Genomic DNA, 10138 nt, shown 5'->3' on the forward strand with positions numbered 1-10138 from the left:
ATATATTATTATTATTAAAAAACTGGCAACTTTTTCTTCTGCACAGTCAACTGAGACACAACATTTCTGTCACCAGTTTTAAGTTATTTTATGTTGCTCTGCAGGTCTTCTGTGATAAGGAAATTGAAAAACAATCTATCATACTAATAACTGTATATTATATTATTATTTATCATAATAATATTATATTATCATTATATTATTATTTCTGAATAATTGTTTTATAATATTTTTGGTTGGCTGAAAAAATAACTAGTCAGGTGACTGATAGAAGACAGCCCTCTATGCAAATGATGAGTGAGATAAATAAAACTCCTTCTGTTTAAACCTTACACTATTACAGATTGGCCTCTTCCTTTTTCACAGCTGTTGTTTTTCTTCATGCAGCTTTTTCTTTAAGACTGTTTTTGAAGCTCATTTTGGAAGGTTTATCTCTGTTGGACATTTTCATTTAAGGGATTTTTGACTCCCGGCTTTCCTGAAATTTGTTTATCCTTTCTTTTATTGTTCATCCAATTGTTCCTGCAAATGAACAGGTGATGTCATAATTCTTTTTTAAACAGGCGCACCGTATACATATTCAGCAATCCTAACTTGACTGTAAAACATTTTTGTGTCACAGCTAGAGGTAGGCTGAGTGCAGTGATGTCCAGATCCACAAAATCAGCCTCGAGATCTCGGAGCCGCTCGAGGTCCAGGTCAAGATCCCGTTCCACCTCCCGCTCCAGGAGTCGCTCCAGGTCTCGGTCCAGGAAGCACCGCTATAGGTACGAGCGATCTTCCGTTCGCAACAGCTTGTTAGCGGATAACATGCATTTGCCTTGATTGCTAAAGTTCCACCCTAGTTGCCAGATCTGTGTTGTTAAAGTAAAATTTAAAAACTCATTCTTGAGATCCACTTTCATCTGTTTTGTGTAGCAAATCTTATTGTGGCTGACTGGAAACACACTGTGTATTTTTGTGTATCTTTGATTGCCATCTGTAGGATTTAAAGAGTTTGGTTTTCACATGAATAGACAGAGCTGGTGGAGCATATTAGAGCCTTTGAGTCCTGCCCAAACTCTTGAGTCAGGCTCTGTATCCACAGGAAATTAATATTTGAGAGTTCAGCTCCCGGTTAGTGAATTTAGTTAAGGTAGTCTAATATAATATTGCACAGTGGCATATGGGAATGTTTTGTACCACATTTCACAGTATTTTGAAAGGCATTTTGTGATGTGCTTTTATGTCGTGAAGCTTTGACTGAAGGGTTTTCTGCTGACTTTGATGTGCTTTCTTAAGAAACAGTAAGGCTTCAGTCTGATGCCTTTGCCGCTACTGGTAGAGTGGCAATAAAATGACAGGCTAGCTCATTTCCTGGCAGTGTTACAGCTTGTATTAAAATTAGCATAAATAAGAGTTATGGAAGGAATTTAATGGTCTACTCTTCCTGAAGCTACCTTGCACGTGTGCAAATGGCTTTGTGGGAAGGCAAAACAGGACTGGAAAAGTGTGAATGCACACCTTTGTACAAGTTTGAAAACAACAAAAATGTAAATACAAAAACAGAAAAAAGCATATCCCCGCCCACCCTCTGCGCACACACACACGCACGCATGCACGCACAAATAAATAGTTAATTTCCTGCATGTTTTACATGGGCAGCATGTTAGAACAAGAAACAGTTGTCAGGTTAAAGAGCATTTAAAGGTGCAGCTTTGACAGTCTGCTGGGTGGAAACATGTTGTCAAATGTTGCCAGTGCGAAGCTTAAACTCTGATCTTGCTATAACACACTTAGTAATTAGAGCCACAGTTTACAGAAGTACATGGTCTGAGCTCTCGCTTGGCTGATTTTTTACTCACTGACAAGTCATAGCAGGAAGCTGAAAGAAAATAATATCCACAACAATTTGGTGGAACAGATTTGCCATGTGTGACACAATATTCTGTCATTAATCCTCTCCAAACGTGCTGAAAAGCCCTTTTAACTGGCAGGCATAGAGTCAAAGAATTCAGGCAGTAGTAGATTTCCCACCCTTATACGGTCCATGTGACTCCCTGTTCCACCAGAGCTGGGCAGAGGAGATGCAGTATTTGTAGCTCGCACTGTGCAGTGCTGCTCATTGCACTGCCTCTGTATTCCAATGAGAAAGCACACTAGGTGAGTTACATGCTTCTCTTATTTCTTTTTTTTTTTTAAATTTAAGTTCATTTATCTAGTTTAGTATTATGTTTGCATGTACTTTGGCACAGCTTTAATTCATTAATCTAGACTTTTGCTCTGCAGCATTTTTTAGATTTTAAATTATTTGTAAATCACTTCATACTCTTAACATTTTAGGAGGGTGGTGGTGAGAAATGCATCCTTTATAAAAGCTGCTGAAGATGCAGTTAAATACAAGTAGCAGTAGATACTTTGCACTACTACTTTGAAGTCTGAAACAGTTATACTCTCAAATATGACAGTGGACAGCTGTGGACACAGTGTTGAAATGTACTTTTAAAAGCATGGTGTTCTGATTAAATTGCTGATTTGAGAAAACTGAAGAACAGACTGTTATAATCTGAAGCCCTGGTAAAAAGTCAAGGCTAGCACGCTGTGGAAGGCTTTTTATTGGAAGTGCAGCATCGCCACCCTGTGGTCTAATCTGACCTTGCAGTATGCTCCGCAACATGTTGTGTTCTCCATGTGTTATCATAATAACATATATTCAAGTGTTATACATCGTCACAGGATTATTTTCAAAACATTTGTTTCAAAATATTAAGGGTTGTTATTATTTTCAAAATGATCCTGAATAATAGGAGCTGTGTGTTTTTCTTCTGTAAACTTCCCTAGAATTTGAATAGTTATGAATAGATATGTCATTTCAATTTTTCAGACCAGCAATAAACGTTGTTTTTTTTTTAAACAGTTGTAAGCAATCATCCAAGTACTCCTAGTTTTGTATGTCACTGAGCCAAAGCAAATATGCTCCGCCTTTTTCCCTTTTATATTAACCAAGCATCTGTCTGTCTCAGCTCTAAACTGTTAATTGTAGGTGGTTTATAGTTTCTGGTAGTGTTGTTTCACATAAGATCTACTGTTTCTATTTTGGAGGCAATACATTATTGAGAAAATGTATCTATATCAAACTCTGTAGAAATAAACGTAATGTTTTCGTTGTCTTCTTTATTCATTCACAGCTCTAGATCTCGGTCTCGGTCAAGGTCAAGATCAAGATCAAGATCTTATTCTCCATCCTATAACCGGGAGAAGAAATATCCGCGAGGTTACCAGAACAACCGGGACTTCCGGGGCTATCACCGCGGCTTCCGTAGGCCATATAACTTCAGGGGTCGAGGACGGGGCTACTTCCCACGTGGACGCTACCAACGAGGTGGACGTGGCTACAATAACAACAACTATCATCAGAACTGGAAGAATTTCAGGCAGCATCCTCAAAAACAGCAACAAAATCATCAGAAACAACAACAGCAACAGCATTGGCAACAGAAACAACATCAAAACCATTCACAAGGACGCTCTCAGAAACACTGTGGGACCTCCCCTCATGGTCAATCTCACCAGTCCGACAAATCCTGTTCTCCTTTATCCAGACACTCGCAGCATTCTTCTGCCTCATCACACTCCTCCTCTCCTAAATGCAGGCCGGCCTCCCTGCTCGCTAACCAAACCTCAAAAGATGTGAAAGATGAGCAGCTGGCTTCCAAGGACGTTCAAAAGGGAGGAGAGGGAGAGGATGAGTCAGGGGAGCGTGTTGAGTTATTGGCAGGAGATGATATAGAAGGTGCTGGCGGTGGGAGAACTGAGGGGAACTGGAAAGGCCTGACAAACTACAGCAGCAGTCCAAAGAAAAACAGTCCGCTGGCAGGCTCTGCTGCTACTGTTGGTCAGAGCAGTCAAACGGCTAACCAGTCTAGCCCCACTAAAAACACAGGCATCACACCCAATGGCACCCCCACCTGGCAGATGGTGTGTGGTTCATCCTCGGCTAAAAAACCTTCAAATGAAGGTCTAAATCAAATCCTTTCCAGCTTTGACATCTCCAAAGAAGACTACCTGGATAGAGATAAAACAGCAATCTCCATTGCATTCAGGAAGTAAGACCAGTTTTACTCATGACAATTTTTAGTAACTTGAAACACAAATTGTTGTTTGGTTCTTCTGTTTGGAGCCTCACATAATGCAGATTGTGGATTTTTGGGTTTGATTCCATATTAATGGATAGATTAGGTTTTCCAGCAATATAGTTACAAATTAGTTAGAAATCTATTACAAATAAGTAGCCTGGCTCGGCTGTGTGTGCAGGACATGTAACAGAGTATGTATCAGAGCTGAGCAGACAGTGGTGCGACAATAAACAATGAAAAAAAGTCAACATCAGGCAAATGTACCAGAAGCCATTACAAATATACTTTTGGTAGTCCAATAATGGACAGCAGGTTCATTTGAGCTTTACTTTGGGTAAACTACACAACCATTTCATATTTGCATTTTATAAACTTTGCAAGCTTCAGCTACTGTATCCATTTACAGGAATTCTAAAGGTTTTCCAAGTGAAAACAACATCCTTCTTCTTCTTTATTTTCATTACTAAAGTGCTTCCCTGATAAAAAAAATGCTTATATTTCACTGTTATTTTCATTTTTGCAGCTGTCTCACAATCAGGTTTTCGAGTTAGACAGAGCTTTTTATCTCTTTTTCCTTCTTTAGGTTTTGGGAGGAAGCTAAAGCTAAAGCTAAATCTGCTTCAGAAAATGCCAGGAACGCAGAAGCAAACTGTATGGAAATGGAACAAGAGAAAGTAAATGGCAAAGCTTCTATAGTTGTCTCTGATTCTGTATCAAGAAAATACAAAGAGGATAATGATGCTGGAGTGTCTCTGAACAGCTTTTTCAAAGCCTCACCATTTCTGTCTGCTGATGGGGAAGAAGAGGATGAGATGATCATTAAGCCTCAATTTAAATCACTTCCAAAAAATTGGAATAATGGAGAAGTGTCCTATAAGCCAAAGACCAAGGTCGCTCCATCAGCCCGAGAACAGTTTGAAGAGTGCTTTGCGAAATGGCAGAAGTTTGCTAATAGTGACAAAGATGCCACGGCAGAGGAGCTTTATCTCAGTGGAAAGCAGGATAAAACAGCAGCCACTGCCGCTGCCAAAAGGGAGTTAACGGGAAAATTCAAAGAACTGTCCCCAGACTTGATTTGTAAAGCCAGGAAGACGGCAGAATCTCTATCTATCCCATCTCCTACACCACCATTGCGGAGGAACTCTGACAGAGACACGTTTGAGGTCAGAGTAGAGGACCCGCCTGTCATGTCCTCAAGAAAACAGGAAGCAAAATTTAATGTTAGAATGGATTTCCTTGGAGATAGCCTGATAAGGTGAGCCTTGTTCAATAGGTTCAATAATTCTTTTTTTAATGTTATGTCATTATTCATTCAAAAGAAATTCAAGAGACTAAAGAACTTATCATTTCAGTTCGTCAGATATTTTAGCTGAAGAGCGACAGTTGTCTCAGGACCTTGTACAGTCCTCTAAAAAGGATCAGGAATTTCGCTCCATCTTCCAGCATGTAAAGGCTGCACAGTTACAAAGAAGTCCCTCTGAGCTGTTTGCTCAGCACATTGTCACCATTGTTCACCACATCAAAGGTGAGTCTTCTGTGTCTAAACCATATCGAGCGATTGCAAATCATTACCCTCGATACCCTCTATGATGCAAAATTCATAGAACAATCAAATATTTTGTCTTGACTGATTTTCAGCATTATTATTCACAATGGCCTCTTGAATAAAATGTGACGTAACCATAGCTTTTGCTTCTTACTTTGTTACCAAATCAGCTCAGCACTTTCCATCTTCTGGCATGACTCTAAATGAGCGATTCACCTTGTACCAAAGACAAGCTGCAGAGAAGGAAATGATGAAACCAAGAAAAAGTCCAGAGATACACAGGTAGAGTCGCCTATTGAGTGACCCCTCTCACCTTCAGTGTGCTGTGGCTTCACCTCCTCTTTTAACAGCTTTCAGGTATTTTTTTCTCACCTTTCCTCCCTGATAATCTACAGACTATCTTGGCTTATTTGTTCTCATGCTTGGTGGAGGTCAGTTTTACTTTCCCAGCAGTTTTCTTTTTTTCTGTTTCGTGTTGTCTTTCCAGTTCAGTGTTGCTGACCGTTTGTTTGTTATGGCACGTGTCTTGCATTTCTTTTATCCCATCCTGATTTCTTTCTTGCAGGCGAATCGATGTTTCACCAAGTGCTTTTAAGAAACACCCTCAACTTTTTGAGGCGATGAAAAGCTCAGAGGATGGCACTTACAAGGTGACTGAACATTTTGACGTATGAAGTATATTGGAATAAGACAACTTCAAACAAGTGAGAAAGCCACATGCCTTTAGACTGCACTCTCTGAAAGCCCATGGCTTTCCTTGAAGGGAGATGCTCAAGTCTAAGAAAAGCAAATGCAAAATAAGGCACTTTGACTTTGCTGTTTGTTATATCGCCTCACATGGTGAATGGGTTGTATTGTGGGCACAAGCCTGACCAAGGCTAATGAATCAAATAAGGTCAAAAATGGAAGCCTCAGTGCCAAAGCTGTTCAAGGGACTCTAAGCAATCGTCTTCGTAAGTATTCTTTTAAAAAAATAAGGAACGGAAATAACCAACAGCAAGCACTTCATGTGCCTGTGCTTACGTTTACTTGCTTAACATTCTGAGTAAACCATCATAGTATTTCTTTATTGATGCGCATGGATACATCTGGTCAGCTCTCAAACATGCAGAGGAAATACTAAGTACTGAGTAAACTGAAATTAGCATGAACAATCACATGCCTTGTCTGTCACTGTTGTGAAAGAGCCATACTGGTGGTTTTGCATGTTTTATCCATGTTTACACTTCGGCATTTTTCCCACATGTTTTCCAAACCCGAGGCAAATATTTTTCTGATTTCTTCCTGCCATCCATTGGTGTTGGTTCATGATACTATATGATAAGATATGACATGATTTCAACTTGTTATGGCCTGAAAGTTTAACAAACCTTTGTGTTTTGAAAAACACGAGTATGTGATGTTGCTGAAGTTTAGGAATTTAAATATGTGAATCTGTTGCTGGATATTTTATTGCTGTTGAATAGATTGGATGGATAAGGCTAGCTACATGTTAACTGTGCTGAACCACCTATCTAAAGAAATTATGAAGACTTTTGTGACCAGGAAGTCATGTAAAATTTGATCATCAAAACATAAGATTTGGAAAAGTAGATGTTTAGGAAACACTAAAAACATGCAAAACTACTGGCTTGGCCTATTAAATGCACTCAAAATCCACTCAAAAATAGCTTGGTTTTATTCATGCCAGCTGGTTGTCACCTGGGTTTTTGCCCTTTTCCCCTGCACTTCACTATTTAGTTTACAAATCCGCTTAGCTCAGAGAAGACTGACAGCCCTCCACATGCTAATCCAAAGTCTATCCACGACATTGTGTTCTGTTTTGATTTTGCTCAGGATGGAGGGGAAAAAATCAAGGGTGACCCAATGGACCTTCGCTTGGATATTGAACGCCGTAAAAAATATTCGACCCATGAAAGATATTATAACGAGGATCAGGGAAGAGATGCGGGAGATTCCCCAGATTCTAGCAGAGAGAGATCTGTGGAAAACTTCCATAAATACCACAAGAAATCAAAGTATGCACAATTGTTCTGTACTTGTATCTACCATTATGATGACATAATCATCTTGCACTATAAACAGCTGCATGTAAAGAATTTGCTTGCATGATAATCCTTGTGCAGGAAAAGCAAGAAGAAGAAGAAACGTTCTCGCTCCACTTCATCCTCATCTTCCTCATCCTCCAAATCTAACAAAGATGAAGGTTTACCCCAAGAGAAACCTGATTCAAAAAATGGAGACTTTAATAAAAACCGACTGGGCCAAAGGGAATCATCAGGTTCAGCTGAAAGTGGACATCCACATGGAGGATTTGTAAGGCCAATAAAAAACTTGATTTGTTGTAATATCTACAATAGAATGTAAAATTCCCATCATAGACAGTTTGCTATGTATCGCTATGTATTGCATATTTTGAGCATCTTTTCTTTTTCTCCAATTATAGCAAGTAAGAATACGTGGAAGGAACTGGAGCAAAGGGAACTATCAGGGTAACATTTCACACAGTAATCCTGTAAGCATGGTTGTACACCAAAAAAGTGAAGACTGGAACCCAGAATATACTCCCAAGAGCAAAAAATATTACTTGGTAAGGTTTTCTCATTCCTTATCTCTTTCCTTATTTTGTCAACCTTGATTTCTGAAAATATTTAGAGGCTGTGTTAAATGTAAACAATAGAAGCATATAATTATTTGCCAAACATTTAAACTGCACATCTAGTGAAAACTGAGGGTCTGAAAAAATGCTGAACAATACATACAGGTTTTGAAGCAATGTATGGTACCACCCAGGCACCATTCTGTTTATTAATAGCGGCATGGCTCCACAGTAAACGAGTCCCGGTGCTAAAGCGGCCTGGCTGCATTCCACATCTATTCGTCCGACATGTGGAGCATTATGAAGCCATGAATATGACTAAGGAGGACTAAACTGTTGACCAGCTGGAATTATATATCAAGCAGCTGCCAAATGCTTAGAATGGTTGTTAAAAGAAGAGGTGATGCAAATGGTGGTAAACATGTCCCTGTCATGATTTTACTACATTGTTGGCATCAAATTCAAAATGTGAAAATCTGTCCATTCAGCCATCCATCAGCTTAACCACTTATACCTCAGTTACACTGGGTTATAGACCTGCCAGTAACTTCCTGGCAACCACTGGTCACTGTGGAAAAATGTGCATTCCCCAACAAGTTAACAAGTGGTTGCTGGTGTCATTGTGAAATCAGTTGCTAACGACCCAATCATGCAGGCCTAGAGCAGAGTCGTCAACCCCTTAACTCACCAGGGAAGAAAATGTATCTTCTCTGGCTAGTTGGTGAGTGGTTGCATGCAGTCACTCAATGAAAGTAAAGGTGCTTTCAAAGAAGGCATGGTGCCCTACCAAACAGCTTTAGCATTGTTCTTATGTTATTGTATTGCATTTTGCACACCTCTGTTGCTTGTGAAGCTTGCACACAAGAATTTCACTCGCATGTGCTGTACCAGTGTACCTGCACATGCAGTGTTACAAATCAAAGTGATTTGATTTGATATTATGAAGTTGCCACGGTGACCTGTAATTTGCTTGCCAAACCACAAAGCGACTGCTAGCTGAGAAGTAGTGAAATTGTTAAAAGTGCAACAAAAATCCAGAAACATCTGACCCTTAAAAGGAAAGTTGTTCTTGTTCTTCAGGTTTGCATTGCTCTTTTTCACTAACACTCAGCAAGTAGTAACGAATGTTCAGTCTTCAATGCAACTATGACAAATTGCTATAGTCTGCTAGTAACCATAAGGGTCACAGGGAGATTTCTGGTGTAGCACCCTCTTTGTGGCTGATTTTACCTAGCGACAGCTAGCAGCCTGGTTAGTGAATAAACTGACTACTCTCTCCTTTGAATGGTATTTAGCTGATCATAGGGCTAACACAGATTTTTCAAAAAATTGTTTTTCAGCTTCAGCATTTAATGTGTTGAATTTGAGCCTTGACATATGTCTCTCACATTCTCCCACATTTTTAGCACGATGACAGAGATGAAGAGTCAGAATCCAAGTGGACAGACAATCGAGGTCGAGGGAGGGGAAGTTTAACTCGCGGAAGAGCGAGGTTCCTTATCCGCAAAGCCACTGGAGGCCCCAATATCATCTATCCAAAATGGGGCCTCGATAAATTCCAGGTCAATGACGAGCAAGGTGGCATGCAGAGAGAAGAGACAGAACAGGACCATAAAAGGGCAGAAGTTGATGGAGAGAACATCTGAGCAGCAAAGGAATCTGCAGAAAATCGTATCTTCTGTGTTCTCACAAGATCTGACTGAGTGATTTTATCCAATGGATCAATAAATGCAGATTAAATGTTTTAAGATATTCCTATGAAACATATTACTTTGTTTTCATTTCTTCAGACTTGACACAACCATTTCCTTATGGAAGCCCGTTTCCGCCACTAAAAAAAAAAAAAAGCTAGTATCCATAACTCGAAATTTCGAGTTA

At 39.6% G+C, this 10138-nt stretch overlaps 1 protein-coding gene across 3 annotated transcripts in view; it reads left to right on the plus strand.

Annotated features, from left to right (window-relative positions):
* The window catches only part of thrap3a (thyroid hormone receptor associated protein 3a), a 14582-nt gene extending 4468 nt beyond the window's left edge, over nt 1–10114 (plus strand). Inside the window, exons 1-11 of one of the 3 annotated variants that reach the window (XM_005736099.1) lie at nt 350–536; nt 623–767; nt 3168–4085; nt 4699–5370; nt 5468–5640; nt 5832–5943; nt 6227–6311; nt 7498–7679; nt 7788–7977; nt 8108–8251; nt 9667–10114. In XM_005736099.1, the coding sequence (XP_005736156.1) occupies nt 646–767; nt 3168–4085; nt 4699–5370; nt 5468–5640; nt 5832–5943; nt 6227–6311; nt 7498–7679; nt 7788–7977; nt 8108–8251; nt 9667–9906 (2838 nt within the window). In that variant the 5' untranslated portion in view covers nt 350–536; nt 623–645 and the 3' untranslated portion in view covers nt 9907–10114. Of the gene's footprint in view, nt 1–349; nt 537–622; nt 768–2040; nt 2143–3167; nt 4086–4698; nt 5371–5467; nt 5641–5831; nt 5944–6226; nt 6312–7497; nt 7680–7787; nt 7978–8107; nt 8252–9666 lie in introns of those variants that run through there. The other 2 variants (XM_005736098.1, XM_005736100.2) reach the window with 2 other exon arrangements.
* Nucleotides 10115–10138: the final 24 nt, after the last annotated feature.

This window comes from Pundamilia nyererei, unplaced genomic scaffold (genome assembly GCF_000239375.1).
Source record: "Pundamilia nyererei isolate P.nyererei 1_Seehausen unplaced genomic scaffold, PunNye1.0 scaffold00067, whole genome shotgun sequence".
Lineage (NCBI taxonomy): Eukaryota > Metazoa > Chordata > Actinopteri > Cichliformes > Cichlidae > Pundamilia > Pundamilia nyererei.